The 26,131-nt window shown below is 37.6% G+C and overlaps 1 protein-coding gene across 2 annotated transcripts in view; it reads left to right on the plus strand.

Annotated features, from left to right (window-relative positions):
* Positions 1–26,131, plus strand: part of LOC144958557 (twitchin-like) — a 192,940-nt gene that overhangs the window by 66,896 nt on the left and 99,913 nt on the right. Inside the window, exons 1-4 of one of the 2 annotated variants that reach the window (XM_078890619.1) lie at positions 3,135–3,486; positions 9,766–9,928; positions 11,327–11,503; positions 15,220–15,339. In XM_078890619.1, the coding sequence (XP_078746745.1) occupies positions 11,347–11,503; positions 15,220–15,339 (277 nt within the window). In that variant the 5' untranslated portion in view covers positions 3,135–3,486; positions 9,766–9,928; positions 11,327–11,346. Of the gene's footprint in view, positions 1–3,134; positions 3,487–9,765; positions 9,929–11,326; positions 11,504–15,219; positions 15,340–26,131 lie in introns of those variants that run through there. The other variant, XM_078890618.1, reaches the window with a different exon arrangement.

The raw sequence follows: 26,131 nt of genomic DNA on the forward strand, positions 1-26,131 counted from the left end.
GTAACAAAGCTAATGTTCTTAATTATTACAAGATAATGATAGTTGAATAAAACTATCTATGTACGTACATGCTCATTTTTAATACATATTTTTCCAATGTTGAAAAGTCGCAAAAATCTCCAGGATTGAGTGAGTTAAGCACATTAATGGATATTGCTCTATATAAAAGCTTGTTTTATTTTTAAAATAAACGATTTTGGCTGAAGATAATTCAATTGGTCCACACCATTACAAGCTTGATAGGATGATACCATTATTATAATATGATTGTTATTGTTTTTTTGTTTTTTTTGCCATCCACGTTTATGAGTAATTCTCACTTAAATGTATTAAACAGACTATGTAAGCTCATGTTACACATAGTTTTGTGTGTTGGTCCGTTATACTTCTGGGTGGCAATGTTGTGAGTTTCGTAGCCAAGCGAATACTATCTATTGTGAGGAATAGCTCATTCATGCTTATCATTCCATACTTTAGTGTTATGGTGATGATGTATGGAGACAGAAATATTTGCTAGCTTGGGGTCAATCCAATTTCTCCAGCAATAGATAGTATGCGCTTGGCTAAGAAGCTCATAACATTGCCATCCGGAAGTATAATGGACCAACACACAAAACTGTGTGTATCCATGAACGTTTATAGTCTGGTTAATACAGTTCAGTGAGAATTACTCGCAAACGCGGATGGCAAAAAACAATAACAAAGACCTGAGTGACGTCATCTTCGAACTATCTATTGGGAACGATATTGTGATGTCAAAATACTGGCTTCAATAGGATTCAATAGTCTGATGTCACGTCCGTCCAGCAACCAGCAGCTTGGTTTTAAACAAAGAAAATCGGCACTTTTTATTCTTCATGCTGGCTAGAACTTTTTCACATGTCGTCATGTGATCAGAATATGTAAAAGTCAAAACATGATCAGATTTATAATGTTTTTCTCCTCTGGATACACTTTTATGCTCGACGGAGAAGTATTTCATAAGGGCGTCCGCCGTTGTTCCGATAATTGAGAACCAGTTACTAAGTAAATATGCGTCATTACGAGGGAAGTGACGTTACGACTGTTGAAGCGTATAAACATGGATTGTAAAAAACAATAACAAAGACCCGAATGACGTCAACTTCATTCTATCTATAAAAAGTTCGAAAATGACGTCACTCAGGTCTTTGTTATTGTTTTTTGCCATCCGCGTTTATGAGTAATGCTCACTGAACTGTATTAACCCGACTATAAACGTTCATGGATACACACATTTTTGTGTGTTGGTCCGTTATACTTCCGGATGGCAATGTTATGAGCTTCTTAGCCAAGCGCATACTATCTTTAGGGAACGATAGGGTGATGTCAAATAAATACTGGTTTCAACTTGGAAGTCTGAAACCAGTTTCCCTTGTGCAACTGATCTTCTGGTTTCAGAATATATATGGCATCATCTTTTCTAGCCTAAATAAATGCTGGTAGTCAATATAGATAATGTGCACTTGGCTAAGAAGCTCACAACTTTGCCATCCGAAAGTATAGATAGTATGCAGATGACGTCACTCAGGCCTTTGTTATTGTTTTTGCCATCCGCGTTTGTGAGTTGTTCTCACTAAACTGTATTAACCAGACTATAAAAGTTCATGGCTACACACAGTTTGTGTGTTGGTCCGTTATACTTCCGGATGGCAATGTTGTGAACTCCTTGGCCAAGCGCATTCTATCTATAACGGACCAACACACAAACTATGTGTAACCTTAAACGTTTATAGTCTGGTTAATACAGTTTAGTGAGAATTACTCATAAACGCTAATGGCAAAAAGCAATAACAAAAACCTGAGTGACGTCAACTTCAAACTATCCAGAGATAGTGTGCGCTTGGCTTAGAAGCTCATAACATTGCCATCCGGAAGTGAAACGGACCAACACACAAAAACTGTGTGTATCCATGAATGTTTATAGTCAGGTTAAAACAGTTCAGTGAGCATTACTCATAAACGCGGATGGCAAAAAACAATAACAAAGACCTGAGTGACGTCATCTTTGAACTATCTATAGATAGTGTGCACTTGGCTAAGAAGCTCACAACATTGCCATCCGGAAGTATAACGGACCAACACACAAAACTGTGTAACCTTGAACGTTTATTTATATAGTCTGATTAATACAGTTTACTGAGAAATACTCATAAATGTGGGTGGTAAAAAACAATAACAAAGACCTGAGTGACGTCAACTTCATACTATCTATAGCGATCATCAATCCTCGCTCTTTTACATCCCGTAACCATAAGAATGTGCCTATACAACCGGCTACTTAAAAAGTCTTACCACCTTTTGATGCCATCTGTAACCTATTCATTGTTAGTCCTCATGTGGACTGTTTAAACTTTTCCAAGGTATCATGTCAACATACCCGGATGAAAAAAAAAAAAAACGAGAATTTACAGTGAAAATAAACAGAATTAGGAAATTTCACTTTTTGTAGTTTGAATATTGTCGTTTTATTCGGAGGGGGGGGGGGGGGGGGGGGGGGGTTCGTGGAGGTCTCTTGTTGTTGGTTTTTTTGGGGTGGGGGGGGGGGGGGGGGCGAGGGTGGTTGTATTTGGTTTGTTTTGTTTGCGCTTTTGGTTGTTGGTCTTTTTGTTTTGTTTTGTTGTTTTTTGTTTTGTTATTGTTGTTTGTTGCTACGTAGGGACTGGGGGGGGGGGGGGGGTATTAAAATTTTTTTTTTTGTTCTTTTGCTTTTTTAAAAAAAAAATGTTTTGTTTTGTTTTGTTGTTTTTTTTAAATGTTGTTTTCTTTTGTTTTTCGATCGACGCGGTGAGTCACAAATTAAGTGATCAGAATCTGAGGAACTGATTGTTTCGGCTGTCAGGCATCGACGGAGTATAGCTATGACTGAACCGTAACCGAAAACTATTAATAAATAATCTTCTGACTTCTGACCCTGACCAGATAGACCCAAACCGACCATAATATGTATACCTTTTCTCTTCCTACATTGAGATGCTATAACTCTGACTATAACATTACTCTTCCTCTATTACCTCCTCTATCTACTTCTCCTTCTCCTCAGGTGTTTCCTTCTCGTTGCTTCATTATGTTTATTGTAGGTGGAGGAGAACACAATCGCTTACCGGTTCGGTTCCACGTGCTTGCTCGATAGGTAAAGCAAAGGTGTGCTGGTTCTTTGGCTTGGCCGTCTTGTACTTTGTAGCTACTGCGTGAGTTCGTGTGTAGATAGATAGGCTAGTTCCATCTCCGATGTGTTGTTTTTCTCAACTCATTACTCGGTGTGTTGAGAGACGAGGCGCTATTATCATACGGCACCCAGCTGTACAAATTGAATGGTTGTATGTTTTGTGGTTTTTATTGAAATGATAACAAAAATAATGGTACAAAAAGGATTGTATCATCATTTTGATTAGCCGATGTATTTCATGTGGATTTTAATATCGAATGTGAATTGGAGTCCAGTCTTACTTTTTACTGCTGACAAAGGTAAATAATATAATGTTATATAACTAACTGGCAATATGGAGGTTGAAAAAAATGAGCTTTTATATAGCGCAATATCCACTAAAAGTGCTCAAAGCGCTTTACATGGGGTCCTTGTCCAACAGCAACATTTAACATTTAGGACGGGACGTGACGCCTGTTAGGCGATGTTACAATTTGTTTTCGGACAGAGACAACGCTGTTAACGGCCAGGTACTCATTTAACACCCGAGTACGGTGAGATAATGTGAGTAAAGAGTCTTTTCCAAGGACTCAATTATGCGCCGAGCGAGGCTCGAACCCAGGACTTTCCGATACGAAAGCGAGTGTCATACCACAAGACAACATAGCCGAGATGTAAAAATTAAAACAATAACATTATTGTTAACACCATCATGTTATTGTTTTAATGTTTACATTGTCAGCCAAAGAGGTGGAGTGTTTTAGTTTTCGACTCATTCTATCAGGTCAACATTTAACATAATATAACTTGCTTTGATTTTACTTTGTCATGGAAATATTATGGAAAATGCTTTGATTTGGTAGGGTAGGTAGAGCATTCGCATCACAAAGTGACAGGTAGGGCGATCGATCTTGGGTGGAGTCGATTTTTTTTTTTCATGATCACCTGTCCTCCTAGAAATGATTGTGTATAGACTGCCTCTATTCTCACCCCCCCCCCCCCCCCCCCCCGGCCGATTGGATTACCGAAAAAAACGTCGCCGGCTTTTTGCGATTTGGATTTGATTGATTTTTTTTTAAATTGTGCAACTTGTGACAAGAAACTTAACAAATTACTGCATTACAACCTTTGGATTAAACATACAACAATTGTGGACTACTATTTATACTATTATGAAGACTAGCATCCCGGGGATGAGAATAGTCACTTCGATTACTTAATTTGAACAAATATGGAGATATAACCGGTTAACCCTCAACACACGATTTGTTTTACAGATCTTGAATTATGTTACGCTTGGGATTTAACCCTCTCCTTACCAGCCATTTTCAGGATTTTCCCCAAAACTTCACACCCAACTAACACAAAAATATTTATTTTTTATCCCTCAAACACAATATCAGTAAGTTCTTATGATACATAACATGCTCAACAACACATTGTTCATTCTCTTTTAATTTTTATGATGTACAAAAGAAATTTGAACAAGAAAAATGTTGGTTGTATTTTACCAAATGTGACGATTTTCCTATAGTTGGTAAGGAGAGGGTTAAATTGTCTACCTGAGAGATTTTCTACCTGGAGTCAATTTAACCCCGAGGTCATCTTCGCATAAAATTTCAATTTAAGACAAATTACACGACATTTATTCAATTTTGGATGGATGGATTTGTAGTAAACAAACAAAAAGTTGCTACCTTCATGTATAGAATAAGTAAATCACAACTAAAAAGAAACAAAATATGGCGGCTATGTGGTATTGTGGTATGACACTCGCTTTCGGATCGGAAGGTCCTGGGTTCGAGCCTCGCGCTCGGCGCATAGTTGAGTCCTTGGAAAAGGCTCTTTACTCACTTTCTCTCACCGTACTCAGGTGTAAAATGAGTACCTGGCCGTTAACAGCGTTGTCTTTGTCCGAAAAATAGTATTATCGCCTAACAGGCGGCATGTCCCGTCCTACATGTTAAATGTTGCTGTTGACCAGGACCCCTTGTAAAGGGCTTTGAGCACATTTAGTGGATATTGCCCTATATAAAGCTCAATTATTTAAAATAGAAGGGGACGATTTTATTAACGAAGTGAATTAATATGGACGTTTCTGGTTTCCCCTTTGTCAACAAAGCATGGTGAATAAGACACTAAAGAGGAATATGAGATTTTGACATTGGCGTCGTTCATCACGTTGTATACAATAAGTAAATCACAACTAAAAAGAAACAAAATATGGCGGCTATGTGGTCTTGTGGTATGACACTCGCTTTCGGATCGGAAGGTCCTGGGTTCGAGCCTCGCGCTCGGCGCATAGTTGAGTCCTTGGAAAAGGCTCTTTACTCACTTTCTCTCACCGTACTCAGGTGTAAAAAGAGTACCTGGCCGTTAACAGCGTTGTCTTTGTCCGAAAAATAGTATTATCGCCTAAACGGCGGCATGTCCCGTCCTACATGTTAAATGTTGCTGTTGACCAGGGACCCCTTGTAAAGGGCTTTGCGCACATTTAAGTGGATATTGCGCTATATAAAGCTCAATTATTTAAAATAGAAGGGGACGATTTTATTAACGAAGTGAATTTATTATGGACGTTTCTGGTTTCCCCTTTGTCAACAAAGCATGGTGAATAAGACACTAAAGAGGAATATGAGATTTTGACATTGGCGTCGTTCATCACGGTGTATACAATAGACTGAATGAAGATGACGTCATGCAGCTCTTTGTTTTTGTTCCGCCAGTTTGGTGATTTGGTCTCGCTAACGTTCTTGAACAGACTGTAACCGTTAAAGTAGGTAACACTTGAGATTATTTATATAGAGCAATAGCCACTAAACGTGCTCAAAGCGCTTTACAAGGGTCCTTAGCCAACAGCAGCACACATGACATATAGAACTAGACATGACGCCGGTTAGGCGATATTACAATTTTTTTTCCGACAGAGACAACGCTGTTAACGGCCAGGTACACATTTTACACCTGTGTACGGTGAGAGAATGTGAATAAAGAGTCTCTTCCAAGGACTCAACTATGCGCCGAGCGAGGGTCGAACCCAGGAACTTCCGATCCGAAAGCAAGTGTCATACCACAAGACCACATAGTACGTTGGCACCATTCGTCTGACGGGTAGATCAGGTTAGTATTTTACCTAAACGAATAACAGCAATAGGAAAACATCTTTATTATATTTCGGCATGCAATGGGATAAAACAGTTTATTAAGACCATGCACGTTGCATACTTCTTTATCGAGTAATTATATATTATTTTATTCGAAGTGACTATTCTCATCCCCCTAGTCTAGGATGCTAGTCTTCATAATAGTAGTCCACAATTGTATGTTTAATCCAAAGGTTGTAATGCAGTAATTTGTTAAGTTTCACAAGTTGCACAATTAAAAAAAAAATCAATCAAATCCAAATCGCAAAAAGCCGGCGACGTTTTTTTTCGGTAATCCAATCGGCCGGGGGTGGGGGCAGGGGGGGGGGGGGGGGGGAGGGGGGTGAGAATAGAGGCAGCCTATTTTATTATTGCCTCTGCATTTCTGGTTGCAAACATCCTACCGTATTAGTTGGTGAATTCCCGTGTTAGAGAGTAGACAAGGTGGCAATTAAATTATCAACCCTAATATCATGTTCCTTGTTAGATCATTTTACTTTCATTGCCTATTTTTTATCATTTCAAAAATACGTGTTTTTTTGTTTAAATATACAAAGAATGAATGACGTTGACGTCACTCAGCGCTTTGTTATTGTTTTAAGACCGCCAGATGTGGAATTAGTTCTTACAAAAATATATCAGACTAAAACGTTTAAGGTTATAGGCCAACGTGTCAACACGTTTCATCTGGCAGGCAGATATTGTGAGTATTTTACTTAAACGATAGCATCAATGAGTAATCAATCAAAAATAATACCCTTCTCAATTTTTTTTTATCGGAGAACTTCCGACTGTTATATTCTACATTGATGCTCACAATATCTGCTAGCCGACTATAACGGACCAAAACTATGTGTAACCTTGAACGTTGATTGACTGATAAATATAATTTAGAGGGAGGGTTGTATGTGTGAACGAGAGTGAGAAAGAGAGACGAAGAAAGTAAGAAAGAAAGAGAGAGAGAGGGAGAGAGAGAGAGAGAGAGAGAGAGAGAGAGAGAGAGAGAGAGAGAGAGAGAGAGAGAGAGAGAGAGAGAGAGAGAGAGAGAGAGAGAGAGAGAGAGAGAGAGAGAGAGAGAGAGAGAAAAAATTATTTTAGAACTGTTTTGTTTTTGCCAAGGGTACGAGAGTTCTTTGTTTCCAAGTATCTGCAGGTTGTACTCATTATGTTTGTAATTCTCTGTCATTAAAGTTAACGGCAACCATGCATCCCAAACCCCCCCCCCCCTCCTCTCTCTCTCTCTCTCTCTCTCTCTCTCTCTCTCTCTCTCTCTCTCTCTCTCTTGTCTGGTCAGAGACTGGTTTTTTGTACATCCTAATATTTAATGCTATAAGAGGCCTAAAACAAGTTTTCGCACTGACGGGAGCTCGAGTTGCTAAAAATAAATAAATAAATAAATAATAAAGAAAAGAATAATATATATATATATATATATATATATATATATATATATATATATATATATATATATATATATATATATATATATATATTAAACATAGATAAAAAATAGATAAGTAAATATATGTAAATAAGTAGATAAACATTAGATCAATAAATGAAAAGATAAATGAATAAATAAATTAATTGATAAATTATAATATTTGGGTAGGGGGCGTTTTGAAATTGATTACGTCCGAACACAACAATTGCCTTTTTTTTTTTACATTGTTGTAATGGACAATATTTAACGTCGGTTTTAGGCTATTTCCAGTACAACAATGAAACCATAAGAATTTTGGATATCAGTTTTGTGAAAATGGCTCGCTCGATTCAGTCCGAGAACGAAATATCTGACCGCAAACCTTTCCTCATGTCCCGACACAAATTCTGTTCACACAGAAAACAGCAACGAAATTGTTGTGATGGCGTCCAAGGACGTTTGTCATGTTATTATTTTTTTATTCTCTTAAAAAAGAAAAAAGAAAAAAGAAGAAAAAATCAACCCACTGAGAGTTACGTTTTGGATCAAAATCAGGTATGCCAGATGGCCTCATTCGTGACCAAACTTGGCCACAGAGATAACCATGTTTTTAAAAATTAAAAGATTTTTTTTCTTTGTTTTGTTTATAAAACTGTTGAGTTTTTTTTTTCAAGGGGAATCAGATTTTTAGTAGTGTTTGGCCACGCGAGGGGTTCTATTTGGCCACTTTTGAAGTCGAAATTGGCCACGAGGAACTTTGGCTATTTGGCAGCCCAGCCCCTATCAAAACACGTCTTTTAACAACTTCAAAACATGATACAGGTGAAAGTAAAAGGTAGAAAGAACACGATAAATGCACCGTTTTGCACTGTTATGCTCCATGATAACGCAATTAACGGTTAAGCGATAATGAGTAATTCACAGAGTAATTTTGATCCATTGCCATAATAATATTATCATAAAACGAAGAGGTTTTGGGATATTTTGTTTGAATTTTAAAATATTATTATTTTTCTTATTTAAAAATACAAGATGAGTATTTCTGGCATGGATTTAGATATATTACTGACTTTTTCTTCACCCCCCCCCCCCCCGCCCATGGATTTAATCAACACAAAAAGACCCATGTGTAAACATAATTTATAAAAGGAATAACGTTGATGTCACTCAGCTTTTTGCTGTTGTTTTTTAGACCGCCTGCTTGGTGATTAGTTCCCATTAAAATCTATCAGACCATAATCGTTATAAATTAGTTTTGTGTGTTGATATATTTCATCTGGCGGGCAGATGCGAGTATTTTGAATAAACGCATAACAGAAATTGTCTGTAAATGAGAACTGGTCATCCAACTGGGGGTCTAAAAACAATTTTAAAAGTCGAATGACTTCAACTTTATTCAGTCTATAATGATTATTCAGTAGATTCGGATATAACGAAAACGTCTAAGTAGGAAAAAATAGCTCTAATATATACTTGCGATCTAAAGAAAGCATACACATTTAAAATCGTCGTTACTTTTTTATCCATTGGCGTAGGCTAAGATTTTTAACTGAGTTGTTTACCATGAGCCTTTCTGTGTACCGATAGTTGATGTTTTTGTTTTTGACCTGAAATTCGCTCACCACGTCGCGCACGTGCTTAAATGACATTTTAACCCCTTACTCTGGTTAGGAACTGTGTAGATTAATTTTTTTGCCATCCGTGTCTTCTTGAAACATTTTCAAGGCAGGACAACACAATGCAAAATAGCATCCATTTATCTACGCGATGTCACGACTTAGTCAAGAACAACATGCTCGTGCCATTGGTCATCTTCAACCTGGTCAGTCTGTGACCAATGTCGCAAGAATGCTTAATATCACAAGCTCGTGTAGCGGTTGGGAAAACGTCCGAAATTACAAGTAGCAAAGGTGTAAAAATCGTATAATATTACACATTTCCATAACAACCAAAATAGTAAGCATCCTTAACTACATATAACAAACATATCGAAGATTAAAACTGTATTATTTTTTTCTTCTTTTGACTTTCAGTTAACATCAGTCCGCCTGAATGGATCAGTGCCAGAGGATGATCGTCGATTCGAACTCTGGTTCATAGGGGACTCGGCCATCGAGAAGATCACTTTCCAGGCACGAAGTGTCTACGCCCAGCAGGCTTGGGTTCGGGACATTCGGGAAGCTTTGATTCGACTCGGTAAGACTTCATTCCATTCCCTCTGGGGAAGGTGTGGGGCCGATGATTCATCTCAATATCAATATTGGAATATACAAGTTAAAAATAAACAACAGTCAACAATAACACATCCCTCCCCCCACCCACAAAAATACTTCAAAATTATACGTTATGAGTTTTATGATCATTTTTGTGTATCCTATGCGGATATTAGGGGGTATCGGTAGCTCAGTTGGGAGAGCTTTCGATTAACAACCAAAGGAACCGAGATTGATCCCGGATGCAGTCGAGATCTTTTCTGATTACCCCCGCCTCTTTCTATCCTTATCACCCAGCAGTGATTGGGTTGCTGGGTCTGTTAGATCTGGAGGAAAGTACTTGAGATAGACAACCGTCTTATTCAAATGGTAACAAGAAATAGAAACCGGGATAAACTCCAGTTTCATTGACCTAATGGCTCTGGAGGACTACTTTATTCCTAGATTCTGTTGCAGTCTCATTGTGGGACTTTTAATTAGTTTCAGGCTACTTACAAGGATGGATTGCCTCTGGATCTACCTCTGATATCTGTTAACCCATTCCCTTTGTGTTACTTTTTACTTTACTGCTTCATAGTTATATCCAAATGTTTTGACCATATTGTGCGGCTATGTGGTCAAGTGGTTTGACACTCGCTTTCGGATCGGAAGGTCCTGAGTTTGAGCCTCGCTCAGCGCATAGTTGAGTCCTTGGAAAAGGCTCTTTACTCACATTCTCTCACCGTACTCAAGTGTAAAATGAGTACCTGGCCGTGAACAGCGTTTCTGTCCGGAAAAAAAGGAATATCGACTGACAGGCGTCATGTCTCGTTCTACAGGTTACGTGCTGCTGTTGGTCAGGGACACCCCTTGTAAAGCGTTTTGAGCACATTTAGTGGATATTTCGCAATATAAAAGCTCAATATTAAAAAAAAATATTATGTCTGTTTTACCCGTGTATGGTAAACGATGTAAACACTGTACGTACTTTGCATGTGTTACTACTGAAGACAGTTTGTATTTCTAAAGATTATTCGATTCGCCTTATGTCTAGATTTCATTAGTGACTTCACTGAACACGCCATCAATAGAGGGAATTCCTGATACCGTGTAACGTTTCGGAAAAGTAACTCCAGAGAGTTTGGCTTTGAAATTTACTTTAAAAAGTCAAAGAATTCATTGTTTTCTGGCGGTGAGATAACCCTAAATTGTTGCCAGCACCGTAATACCCAGATAACAGATATACGAGTACATATGAATTTGACAGTTTTAGAATATTTCCTACCTCTAGAGACTGGACTTGCAAGGTGTCAATTCAATATTGGCCAAAAATATGAAATGTACCTCCCCGCATGCATTGAATGAACTACTACGTTTTAATTTGTTTAAAAAATATTTTCAGGGATTACCGACCCCGATAAAATGCCGGAAAAGACAGTGGAGATACCGGAAGAGGAAACGACGCCATCATCAGCACAGGACATGCCCACTGCCAAGCCGCCTTCATCACGGGCCAGTGACGAAGGGGAGACAACTACTGCAACTGAAGATTGGGAATCGGACAGCACCGTTAAAGCCGGTAGGCTATGTACTGTAAAATCTTTCAGAAATCACAACATCAGACCTACCTACTTGTGCGGCTTGTGGTCTAGTGGTATGACACTCGCTTTCGGTTAGAGCCTCGCTCGACGCATAGTTGAGTACTTGGAAAAGACTCTTTACTCAAATTCTCTCACCGTTCTCAGGTGTAAAATGATTACCTGGCCGTCAACAGCGTTGTCTCTATCTAGTTTACCACACACGGGTAAAATCTTTTCTGAATTTTATAATAAGTTATGAATAGTTGATAGCGCTACTTTGTGTTCTTTGTGTGATACGGCTTCTGACCTGTAAGTCTTTGGTTCGACTCCTGCTAAGGCAGCGCAAAATCAAGTTTTTGGAATAAGTCCCTTTATCATATTATCACAATGTAAGGCCTAACATATGCAATCTCCACAACATACAAGTGTAAAATGGGTCCCTGGTAAGTAACAGCATTTTCTCTGTCGGAAATAAATATCAATATCGCCATACATGCTCATTGTTAATTTTGGCTGGACGCCCTTTGTAAAGGGCTTTAGGCACATTGAGTGGATATTTCGTTAAATAAAAGTTCACATGTAACGTTGCCAATTTGATCTCATTATTCTAGAAGCTCCCAAAGCCCCTTTACTGAGGGATATGCTGCGCAATATATAAATGTACATTGATAAAGATGGCCCTTGGGATATACTTCTTTCTATTGCTAGAATTATGATTTATATTCTTAAAGTGCCCAGAGCCCCTTCCCTGAGGAATATGCTGGGCAACATATAAATGTACATGGATAAAGATGGCTCTTGGGATATACTTCTTTCTTTTGTTTGAATTCTGACTTAAACCTTTGTTTTACTCTTTATCTTGTGCTTGTGTGGACAATCTAACTTTAAATCTATCATCTATTTTCTTACTCAATATTTTCTAAAGCGCTGATATGATTTGAAGGTGTCTAAATGTTAACATTCCTTAAACTGATTAAACAAGCAGCTTGGATTTATTTGGAACTGCTCAACAACGCGATAAGATTAATTTATATTATACGGTTTTTCTCTTCCTTTATATTTATCAAGGGAAATAACTTTGTTTATTTTATGACCAAGAACAGGATTACATGAATTACTGCCCTTGACAAAGCAATGTTGCAGTTTCGACAAGACATAATAATATACCTTATAAAGACCAAATTAGGCGCATTTTCCGATATTACGTAGCACCCAATTAGACTAGGCAGAAAAAAAGGAGGAGATAGGGAATTAGACATCGTGCTTGATATCTCCAGGCCGGATATTTCTATGGTAAAACGTTCTTTGTTTATAAATATTTATTTATCTCTCTCTCTCTCTCCCTCTCTCTCCCTCTCTCTCTCTCTCTCTCTCTCTCTCTCTCTCTCTCTCTCTCTCTCTCTCTCTCTCTCTCTCTCTCTTAGAATTAGAAAAACAAAACAAACAAACAAGAAAATTACAAAACAACCGTCCAGAAACAAACCTCTAGGGAACTTTAGTTTCCCAAAGTGGGTTTGGGTCTATCTATTTAATTATGTGTAAGTAAGTCAGTTGTCAATGTTCAAGATTGTTTTCATTGCAATGGTTGTCGTATTAGAATATGTATCACATTACTATTTCAGATATTTAGCGGCAGTAAAAATATGATAGAAAAGAAATCAATATCTAAAAAAAAAGGCTAAACGTATTCTTCTCTTCATTGTAGATTGCTTAGAAAGATACAATGGCGTATATATGTACGGAAAAAGGGATTCTTTCTTCATAATAAATACGTTTTCATATGAAAAGAATGAATAAAGTTGACGTCATCCAGCTCTTTGTTGTTGCTTTCCACCGCCAGAGAGGAAACTAGTTCACATTCTAGGCTCTCTAATTGGCTATAATAGACTTTAAAAGTGGACCTGATTTAATTTTTTTGTTAACCCTTTTTGACTGCCTTAAGTAATTCTTACCATATGCTTTCTCTCTATCATAAATAATTTTTTCAAATTCAACCACCAGAACTCGGTGTAAATTTTGTAATTAAAGAGCGATTGGCGCCCTGCCTTGCCATATACTTTTCATTGTATCAAGCGGGTTCTTCTTCTTCTTCTTCTTCTTCTTCTTCTTCTTCTTCTTCTTCTTCTTCTTCTTCTTCTGCTTCTTCTGGTTAAGGCAGCCAGTGCCATCATGTTAACGATTAATGCTGCACTGTAGTATATTTTAGATAGACGAACAGGATGTCTTTGAAAGCGTCCATGTTGGTCGTGTAGATCATTTCTTCTGGGAAGCTGTTCCATTTCTTTGCTGTTTTGGGGAAGAAACTCGATTGTCTGTGAGATGTTTTTGAGGCTGGGGTAATATTCTATAACAGTGGATGTGTTGCACCAGCGCTATGCCGACGGGTCGAAAGTTTAGGCTGAAATTTGAATGTAATGTTAATTTGACCTTGGTGATGTCTGTAAAATTTAATGTCGTGACTGTTGTCTACGGGTAATGAGTTGAATGAGTGGCAGTAATCCAAAGATCTGCATGTCGGTGTCTGTTAATTCTTCTATGTAGCCTTTGTTGTGATCCATCTTATAGCTCTACCTTGTACTTTTTCGATGGTGTTAATAACATACATTGTGTGTGGATCCCATACAGAACATACACACTCCTGTGATGATTTGACCATGGTTAATTTAAGCGGATAATTTTGCTATTTCATGCCTGTTGTTATTGTTACATCGAGAGATTTAGTTTGGTTTAATTCTTCCAGCTTCTGTCCATGCAAGTGGTAATTATGTTTGTAAGTTTTGTGCGACGGCGAGACATTCGAATTACTGAGCACTTGCTGGGGTTGAAAGACATGTTCCTCAGGTCCTCCCATGTCGCCAACTTGTCGAGGTCTTCTTGTAATTTCGGCTATGTGGTCTTGTGGTATGACACTCGCTTTCGGATCGGAAGGTCCTGGGTTCGAGCCTCGCCCTCGGCGCATAGTTGAGTCCTTGGAAAAGGCTCTTTACTCACATTCTCTCACCGTACTCAGGTGTAAAATGAGTACCTGGCGTTAACAGCGTTGTCTTTGTCCGAAAAATTGTATTATCGCCTAACAAGCGTTATGTCCTATCCTATATGTTAAATGTTGCTGTTGACCAGGGACCCCCTATAAAGCGCTTTGAGCACGTTTATCTGCAAAAAGTCTTGTTTCAGAATTGAGCCCGACCGGTAGATCATTTATAAATATCAGGAACAACTCAGCAGGCCAAGTACGGAGCCTTGTGATACGCCAGGCAGGCTCAACTGGGAAATAAGGGATTTTTCTCCATTTACTAAGACAGGTTGTTTACGATTTGATAAATAAAAAAAAACTGTTGATCCAGGCATTAATTTTGCTCTTATTCCATAATGTTGGAGCTTATGTACGAGGATACTGTAACGACTGAATTTGTCATAAAATAAGCATTGAAGTGAGGAAATCTATTCTTTTTCCTTTGCTGTTTTGGGGCAGAAACTCGACTGTCTGTGAGATGTTTTTGAGGTTGGAATATTGTATGTCAGTGAATGTGTTCCACGAGCGCTATTTCGGCGGGTCGAAAGTTTAGACTAAAGAACTAGTAGAGAACCCGCAATATTTTATTCCACTGATACTTACAACCACTTTGACCAGTTCTTTTTGACCTATTATTCTGACGCAAGCAACTATTTTCTAAAATTGACATAGCGTGTATTTTTTCATTCAAACTATTTTCAGACTCAACAGCAGAAGATCAAGACAAACAGGACGCGGCCACTGTAGTTGAAGAACCACCTGCTACTGTTGCTGCCGTACCGCCTTTTATTAAAGAGGAATTAAAGAAAGTCGTGTGCACAGGTAAGAAAATCATGGTTGTTATCAGTCAATATCCCTGTTGTTATAGAATATTACTCCTCTGTTAAAAACAACAACTCTCCACCCCCTACTCCTCCTCCTCCCCCTACTACTTGTTACCATCATATGTCACCACCGCTACCATCATCATCATCATTATTATCATCATCATCATCATCATCGTCGTCGTCGTCGTCGTCATCATCATCATCATCATCATCATCATCATCATCATCATCATCATCATCATCATCATCATCATCAACAACACAAGAACAACAACAACAACAGCATCATCACCATCATCATCATCATCATCATCATCATCATCATCATCATCATCATCATCATCATCATCTCATCATCATCATCATCATCATAGCCTTCACCACAGTGAAGTAGAAAATGCCTCTTTACTCAGAATGTTTTATCGACAATCGCTCCTCAACTATTTATATCAACAACGTAGCGGTTATTTATATCGCCACCAAGACAGATAAGGTTTTTAAAGTCTAAAACCGTGTACCTACACTCACATTTTATCTCTTTCATCTCACCCCTCCCTCTCCTAACACCCTCCGTTCTCCATGACATTTCGTCTCCTTTCTCCACCCCCGTATTTACTCATCTCCTGGAATCTAACCAAGTCAAATTTCCACCTGACTTTAAAATGCATTCCATCGTTTCTATTCTGTGTATGATTCACATTTTATCTCAAACAAAAAGTCTCTCTCCTCTCTCTTTCACTCTCTTTCTCTCTCATTGTATCTTCTTCTCTCCCACCCCCCCCCCCCCCCCCCCCCCCTCCCTCTCCCTCTACCTCTCCTCTAATTCTTTTTTTTTTTAAATTATCAATCCATATATTCAACCAGCCATTTTCAATCCACCGATCCATCCATCCATCCATCCATCCGTCCATCTATCTATCTACCTATCTACTTACCTACCTACCTATCTATCTATCTATCTATCTATCTATCTATCTATCTATCTATCTATCTATCTATCTATCTATCTATCTATCTATCTATCTATCTATCTATCTATCTATCTATCTATCTATCTACATATATCTTTCATGTCTTTTTTTCTATCATGTACTTTTATCATCTCTCTCTCTCTCTCTCTCTCTCTCTCTCTCTCTCTCTCTCTCTCTCTCTCTCTCTCTCTCTCTCTCATCCTATTTATATTTTTCTAACTTTCTTATCTCTCACCTTATCCTCTTCTACTCCGTCACCTCTCTCCTCTAACCGCTATCCACCTCTTCTCCTGCCTATAATATAGCATGAGCATCTCTACAGATTTTAGCCTTATCTCCTCAGTCTCAGACTTTTGAGCACGCGCCAGATTACTCGCGAGGGCGAGCAAGGTAAAAAACATTCTTCTTCTTACCTACTACCTTTCTCACTACCACCTCTCTCCCCTTCCCCCACTGTTCCTCACCAACCCCCTCCCACCCCGCTCTTTCTCTCATACCAGTTGAATCCAGCGAGCGAGATTGTATGTAAATATCTGTATATACGAATTTACAGGTCTTGTAGGATATACTGTGTTCTATCCGCTACTATTTCGTAAGACGGCAGGGATACGATAGCAGGGAGGTGAAAACTACTTAGGAGTGGATTTTAAAAAGATAAGATCATTATTCATAATTTTATCTAATTCAATTCGGATTGAACAGTTCAGCGAGGTAAGCGAGGTGCTTCAAATCTCTGTTGTTTTTAATTGTCTTGAGTGCATTTTTAGTGCAAATTAGCCTCTTGTTTAGGACGGGAATGCTTTTTTCTATAATGTATTGTTAATTGTTGTCAGCGGTAAAGGCAATAATGTTATTAGTTGTTGATGATGTTTGTTATAATTTATGTTATTGAAACTGTCACAACTTTGATAAGTAGTTAGTAATCGATTACAGCTTCATGAAACCTGCATTGTTAATCGTCTACGTCGTTTAATTTCTACTTTATTTTACACATTTTACTGTCCAGCTACTTTTATCTGCACAATAGGTAAGAAAAGTCGTGAGGTCATAGCTTCTACTTTTCTGGTTCCTAAATCTTTGGAAGTGTGTGTGTGTGTGTGTGTGTGTGTGTGTGTGTGTGTGTGTGTAATCAGTCCATCGGAGGACTAATAAAAATGAATATGTTACATATTGAATAATAATGCGGCATAACTATTCCAGTAACAGGACGTATCGATAGTATGCGCTTGGCTAAGGAACTCACAATATTGCCATCGGGAAGTAAAACGGACTAACACACAAAAACTATGTCTAACCATGATCGTTTATAGTCAGGTTAATACAGTTCAGTGAGCATTACTCATAAACGCGGATGGCAAAAAACAATAACAAAGACCTGAGTGACGTCATCTTCGAATTATCTATAGATAGTTTGCGCTTGGCTAAGAAGCTCATAACATTGCCATCCGGAAGTATTGATAGTTCGAAGATGACGTCACTCAGGTCTTTGTTGATGTTTTTTGCCATCCGCGTTTATGAGTAATGCTCACTGAACTGTATTAACCCGACTATAAACTTTCATGGATACACACAGTTTTGTGTGTTGGTCCGTTATACTTCCGGATGGCAATATTATGAGCTTCTTAGCCAAGCGCATACTATCTATAGATAGTATGCAGATGACGTCACTCAGGCCTTTGTTATTGTTTTTGCCATCCGCGTTTGTGAGTTGTTCTCACTAAACTGTATAGATAGAATGCGCTTGGCCAAGGAGTTCACAACATTGCCATCCGGAAGTATAACGGACCAACACACAAACTCTGTGTAACCATGAACTTTTATAGTCTGGTTAATACAGTTTAGTGAGAACAACTCACAAACGCGGATGGCAAAAACAATAACAAAGGCCTGAGTGACGTCATCTGCATACTATCTATTAACCCGACTATAAAAGTTCATGGTTACACAGAGTTTGTGTGTTGGTCCGTTATACTTCCGGATGGCAATGTTGTGAACTCCTTGGCCAAGCGCATTCTATCTATAGATAGTGTGCGCTTGGTAAGAAACTCACAACGTTGCCATCGGGAAGTAAAACGGACTAACACAAAAAAAACTATCATGTGTAACCTCGAACGTTTATAGTCTGGTTAATACAGTTTAGTGAGAATTACTCACAATCATGGATGGCAAAAAAACGATAACAAAGGCCTGAGTGACGTCATCTTCGTTCTATCTATAGCTACACAGATTCTAAGAATCATGGGACGTGAAGAGCTCGGGGAGATGGTCTTTATTGGCGAACAGCATATTATATTAATTTAGACTAGACAATAAGTTGCCATCGCTCTGAAACCAGTAGATCATTTACACTTCAAGTCCCCCGAAAAAGGAACCAGGTTTTTGACATCACACTTTAAATAAATAAAATAAATAAAATTGATATTTATATAGCGCAATATCCACTAAATGTGCTCAAAGCGCTTTACAAGGGGTCCCTGGTCAACAGCAACATTTAACATGTAGGACGGGACATGACGCCTGTTAGGCGATATTACAATTTTTCGGACACAGACAACGCTGTTAACGACCAGGTACTTATTTTACACCCGAGTACGGTGAGAGAATGTGAGTAAAGAGCTTTCTCAAAGGACTCAACTATGCGCCGAGCTCGAGGCTCGAATCCTGGACCTTCCGATCCTAAAGCGAGTGTCATACCACAAGACCACATAGCCGCACTTTTCTTCCTATTACAACCAACATCACGTCCAGAGCCACGACCTCCAGCACCATTGTCACCACCACTACCATCTACTCTTTATTACTCATTTCCCCTTTCTCCGCTTTCTTTTCCATTTCTTCTTCTTCTTCTTCTCCCTCCTCCTCCTCCTCCTCCTCCTCCTCCTCCACCTCCTCCTCCTCCTTATTCATCATTATCATTTTCATTTCATCATCCACATTAATGGGCAGAGAGGTACTTGCTGTGTCTTTTATCCCCCATATATCTGTTTTCCAACATGCTTTCTGTCTTTGTATTTGGATGAGATTACTTGGTTTTGTCCTGGCCCCGGCCCGAGTCCTTAGCTGGGAGGGAAACAGTCAAATGTATAGTTATAGTTTTGGGCTATATTTTTTCCCTTGTAAATCTTCCCTCTGTTATGTATTGCTATTTATGCTTTCTGTAAACATTTGAGTGTGTTCCCTTCAGTGGGATCCTGTGCTGGTGTCTGGATAAGACTTTTAGGTGATCGCAAACTAAGTAGGTACATTGATGGTATGCTCTTAGAATCTACATCTGTTCCCTATTTGAACCAATTCCTCTTTATCTTACTTCTTCTTCGGTGCTTCGATTGTAAATCCAGAATATTTTGACTATTCCATTTTCTTCATTTTACTGGCACTGACATGACCTTAATCTGTTGCAAGCGCCGTAAAACCCCTAAAAACAAAACAAATATAATGGACATGTAATCATCATAATGCTCATTTTGTCATTATTATATCATTACTAAAAGCATCAACTGATATATTGTACTGGTCCTTACACCACTATTACCGTATGAAGAAACTCGACAACTTTCAGATTAATTTTCTACAAGAAATGTGTACACACCATGCTATTGTAAGTCTATTATATTATACAATTGGATTCAGTAGTCTGATGTCACGCGCCCGGCAACGGCGGCCATCTTGGTTCTAAACAAAGAAAATCATTACTTTTTATTCTTCATGCTGGCTAGAACTTTTCATTCCCTTTTCATATGCCTTGTGATCAGAATGTGTAAAAGTCAAAACATGATCAAATTGATGGTTTTTTTTCCTCTGGATACGCGTTTAAGCTCGCCGGAGAAATATTTCATACGGCGTCCACCATTGTTCCGATAGTTTAGAGTCAGTGTTACTAAGTTACCATGCGTCATTAGGAAGGAAGTGACGTTATGACTGTTGAAGACTATTATATAGACATACAATAGTTGAGTTTTCAACCCACGTTATTTATTATACGTTAATCTTAATTATTAGAGAGGGCTATTGTTAAATAGCCAATTCGAACCAAGCCTCGTGTCAGAACAATATAAAGTGACAACCAGTTTGGGCGGTTAAACTAGAGAGAGAGGAAAACTAGAGCTTTTATATAGAGCAATATCCACTAAACGTGCTCAAAGCGCTTTATAAAGGGTCCCTGACCAACAGCAACACGTAACATGTAGAACGAGACATGACGCCTGTTAGGCGATATTGCAATTTTTCCGACATAGACAACGCTGTTGACGATCAGGTACTCATTTTACACGTGAGAAATGTGAGATAATATGAGTCTTTTCCAAGGACTCAACTATGCGCCGAGCAAAGCTCGCACCCAGGACCTTCCGGTCCGAAAGCGAGTGTCATACCTCGAGGCGAGACCACTTTGCTGCAAAATAAAGCGACAATCAGTGTGGCCGGTTGAAAGATAAAAGCAGAGTCTGACTTGGGTTTTGTGATTTTATGCGTTATCTCTCTCTCTCGACTCCGATGTAAATGAGTGGTGACCAACAAGTATTTATATGCAGATCTGATAACCTAAACTGGGGTTTTTGTTATTGTGGGCTCGTTGTTCCGATGTAAAGTGTAACAATGATGATGATAATGATCATGGTGATATAGATGATAATGATGATAATATAGATGATGATGATGACGATGATGATGATGATGATGATGATGAAAAATAGATGATAATGATGATGATTATGATGATGATAATGATGATGATAATGATGATGATGATGATGATGATGATGATAATGATGATGATGATGATGATGATGATGATGATGCTGTAGGTAATAGTAATAACAATATTGTTATTGTTGTTGATGATGATAATGATAATGATGGTGGTGGTGGTGCTGGTGGTACTGAAGAATGCGACGGTGACGGTGACAATGAATTCAATTATTTTGGTGATACCAATATTAATACACAATTGTTGCTCTTCACCAATCCCTAAATACTATATTATAAGTATTTCTTTTATACGACGTGTTCATACACACTCCGTGTAAATAATAATATTATGTGAAATATGTCAGAGATGTAATGTGTAGACAGAAGCACAACAGGTAGAATCTGTTCTTATGGCTAACACATTGCGGTTACCTAGACGATCGTGCAATTCACCAACTCACTCACTCACTGCTCACTTCCAACTCTTACCTGTAAATTGTAAAACACCTTATTATTCATTTCCAATGTGAGTACTCGAAATCATGCAGCAACTCATCATGGCAAAGATATAGACAGAAACGTTATAAATATAATATTATTAATAATGCATTGATTAACACCCGGGGTATATTGCATAATATGAGGATATTGTTGAAAGGTTCTGATATATGATTATAATGAGAAATAGAAAGGTCATTATGTAAACAAAATTCGCATTTCTCTTGCATTATTCTAACCAATATATATATATATATATATATATATATATATATATATATATAATGCGCTTGGCCAAGGAGTTCACAACATTGCCATCCGGAAGTATCACAGACCAACACACAAACTCTGTGTGACCATGAACGTTTATAGTCTGGTTAATACAGTTTAGTGAGAACAACTCACAAACGCGGATGGCTAAAACAATAACAAAGACCTGAGTGACGTCATCTTCGAACTATCTATATATATATATATATATATATATATATATATATATATATATATATATACATATATATATATATATAATATATAATATATATATATATATATATAATATATATATATATATATATATATATATATATAATAGATAACGGTACAGCCGTATACTTTTTAACCTGTTAATAGCCCTACTCTGGAAAAGCACGTATTGAAAAAAATTTGGCCAAAATTCTCGTCCTTCAAATATCGATCGATTTAAATGACCCTCATCTCATCAAAACGTGAATAAGTTGTGATGTCACAGATTGTAGTTGTAGAGTATGACATTGAACGTTTTAAAGAGCTGATAAAGTGAAATTTGGTGCATGCATGTGAATATGTGTTGACTGAGTATTATTCTGTTAAACCCTTATTATTGAATCTGCGATTTCTACACCAGAGGTGGCTTGCAGTAAAGAACTTAAAGGAAATAAATTTATCATAATATTATATATATTATCACAAACATAGCTTTGACCCCCTCACCACATGTTGTTTTACTTACTATTTATATAGGTTGGTAGTTAAAAATGAAATAACTCATCAAACATTCCATCCACCCAAGGAAAATATGTAAATGTACTTTAAAATGTTACATGTGATTGTTTACAAAGCAAGAACAACGAATGCCGTGTTCTTTCACGTAATTTGTAACGAGGAATTTTAAAATGCTTCTCTCAACATCTGCGATGATTTCGTCTGTGTATGTAATTTGTTATTCGAAATATAGTTATCGCCATTTGGATTTTTTATTTATTCATTTTAAAAATTAAATTCGTGAAAACAAGAAGGAAGGGACACAATAGTTCAATTTCGCGTATAGATATAATATAATTAAAAAATTATAGATACCTCTTATTCACCTCTGACCTAAAAGTTAACATCTTGAATATTGTTATTTTAATAATTAGCGGAGAACCCGCAATATTTGCGGAGAGATTAAGGATATTAGGAACAGGCGGCCATCTGTTATACTTATTATTATATGTGACCCATCTTATCAAAACGGTATTATGTCGGGATGGACCAGATGTTAAAAACCCTAAATTAATTCTAAAGTGGTCAAAAATACGAATTATTGATATCGGTTCCATGAAAAAATCACATTTATTCTCCTCAATAAAACATATAAACTCAACTCAAGTCTGATGTTTCTGGTTATAAGTTCACATTTCAGCATCTTAATCATCCCGACATAATACCGTTTTGAGGCGAGGGGTCCCATATTACTCTATTGTATTTTTAGATTTGTCGATAATTCTGTGCCCGATGATAAAAATTTAACAGTAATAAGTTTTTTTTAAAAATGAGCTTTTTATATAGGGCAATATCCTCTAGACGTGCTCAAAGCACTTTACAAGGCGTCCCTGGTCAACAGCAACATTTAACATGTAGGACGGGACATAACGCCTATTAGGTGATATCACAATTTTTCGGACAAAGACAACGCTGTTAATGGCCAGGTACTCATTTTACACCTGAGTACGGTGAGAGAATGTGAGTAAAGAGTCTTTTCCAAGGACTCAACTATGCGCCGAACCCAGGACTTTCCGATCCGAAAGCGATGTCATACCACTAGACCACATAGCCGCACAATAGAAATAAAGGATATTAGGAACAGGTGGTCATCTATTATACTTATTATATTACTGTATTGTATTTTTACATTTGTCGGTAATTCTGTGCTCGATGATAAAAAATTAACAGTAGCTTTACGTAACGACGTTGATCCCCAACCCTATTTTTTATAATAGATTATTTGTATAAAATACTCTGTGTTGAATCTGACCTTCCTTCTTGTATTGACGTGGATTGCATTATTTATATACCGATATCATTAACCATTTAACTGCGCACTTGAGAAAGGCATCTATTCAAAAATTTGGCCAGAAAACCCGCCCTTAAAATATCGATCGATGGAAATGACCCTGATCTTGTTTAACAGTTTCAAACCTGGTACTTTGTGAATTTATAACACAAGTTTTTGTGACGCTCGCCACAAAAATAGTCCAATTATAAGTTGTTTTTTTTTTTTAATGAGCTTTTATATAGTGCAATATCCACTAGACGTGCTCAAAGCGCTTTATAAGGCGTCCCTGGCCAACAGCAACACATAACACGGAGAACGAGACATGACGCCTGTTAGGCGACATTACAATTTTTTTCCGACATAAACAATGCTGTTTACGACCAGGTACTCATTTTACACCTGAGTACGGTGAGAGAATTTGAGTAAAAAGCCTTTTTCAAGGACTCAACTATGCACCGAGCGAGGCTCGAACCCAGAGCCTTCCTATCCGAAAGCGATTGTAATACTACTAGCCACAATAATAAGTTATTTGGAAAACTAAAGAAATCACCTTAATCCGTTTCTATTTGTTAAATACTGAAAAATAAACTATAATTCTGACAATCTAGCATCAAAATTATAGTAGTTATAGCTTTTTACATGGATATTTCTTCAGAAATGTAAACACGTTGCTTCGTTTATGAAAGTTGTAAGCATACCCATGTGTCAAGCTGAACACAATGACCAATCGTGATGTTAGATATTTCAAAAAATATGAACATTTTTCACTATGTGGGTCACTTTGAGCACATATTCCAATGTGACCAATGACCTCGAGCACATGGAAATGTAATATAGATAGTATGCGCTTGGCAAAGAAGCTCATAACATTGCCATCCGGAAGTATAACGGACCAACACACAAAACTGTGTGTATCCATGAACGTTTATAGTCTGGTTAATACAGTTCAGTGAGCATTACTCATAAACGCGGATGGCAAAAAACAATAACAAAGACCTGAGTGACGTCATCTTCGAACTATCTCTAGATCATGCATGCCCATTCGTATTACTTTTCTAAATTCACTGTTTTGGGCTCGATTCATCCCAACACAATACCGTTTTGAGGCGATGTGCCATGCTTTAGCTGCAGTCACTCGAGTTCGAATCTTAGCTGTCATCATACACGTCTACCAGCCAAAATCATCGGCCTTCCTGATAACATTTTCCCCGATTCATTTTTAATGCAAGTAATTTTGAAATAATGGCGATCTGTAAATTTATTGCCGTGTCGGAACAGTAAACAGACCCCCACCCCCACTCCGCTAAAAACAACAAACACGAAGTTTAAAAAAATACAAAGGGAAAGAAAAAGAACAAAAGCAGAACAAAAAAGACACACACACACATACACACAAAGAGACAAAAAACAACAACAAACAAACAAAAAACAAAAAAACAAAACAAAACATTTTTTAAAAAAATAACAAAAAACAAAAGAACCCCAACAAAACCAAAAACAAAACAAAGTCCAAAACAAAAATTAAAAAGAAAAAAAAAGAAAAAAATAGAACAAAAAAAAAAAAACAAAAAAAAAAAAAACAACAACAACGAAATGCAAAACAGAACAAAATATTTTAAAAAACCCGAAAAACAAAACATGTTGGAAATAAATAAAAAAACAAGCAATAAAACGCCAAAAAAAAAAAAAAAAAGACCAAACCCTCCCTCCCCCCCCCCCCCCCTCTAAAATAAACCAGAAAAAACAAACAAAAACAAAACAAACTAACACAACGAAACAAAACAAACTAACACGAAAACCCATAGAAAAGAAACAAACAAAAATTTAAAAATAAATAAAAAAGAAACAAAAAAAGACTGGCTCACCACCTGATCTGACTGATAGAATGTACTCATGAGTCGATAACGGTACGAATCCCAGTTCAAACTCTAAGCACAGGAATTCATGAATTCATACGAAAACAGAATTCTAACAATACGTAAACTAGCCGATATCAATTATTATTACCTGTGAAATAAATACGTTACAGATTGTATGTGCCGAAAACACATGAAAACAGGAAATCTGTGGAAGGGGGGGGGGGGGGGGGGGGGGGGGAGGGGGGGTGTTATTTATTTTGTCGAACTGCCAACAGTGTGACCCGTCGCTCGACTTTGATCGTAAGGCAGAAAATTAACGCGGGTTGTCAGGGTACCGGCGTCTCCCGGCAAAATAAAAACTTGAGCTTTTATATAGCGCGATATCCACTTAATGTGCTCAAAGAGCTTTACAAGGAATCACTGACCAACAACAACATGCAACATGTAGAACGAAACATGACGCCTGTTATGCGATAT

This window comes from Berghia stephanieae, chromosome 13, assembly GCF_034508935.2.
Source record: "Berghia stephanieae isolate SIO BIC M18660-M18661 chromosome 13, UCSD_Bste_1.3, whole genome shotgun sequence".
Taxonomy (NCBI): domain Eukaryota; kingdom Metazoa; phylum Mollusca; class Gastropoda; order Nudibranchia; family Aeolidiidae; genus Berghia; species Berghia stephanieae.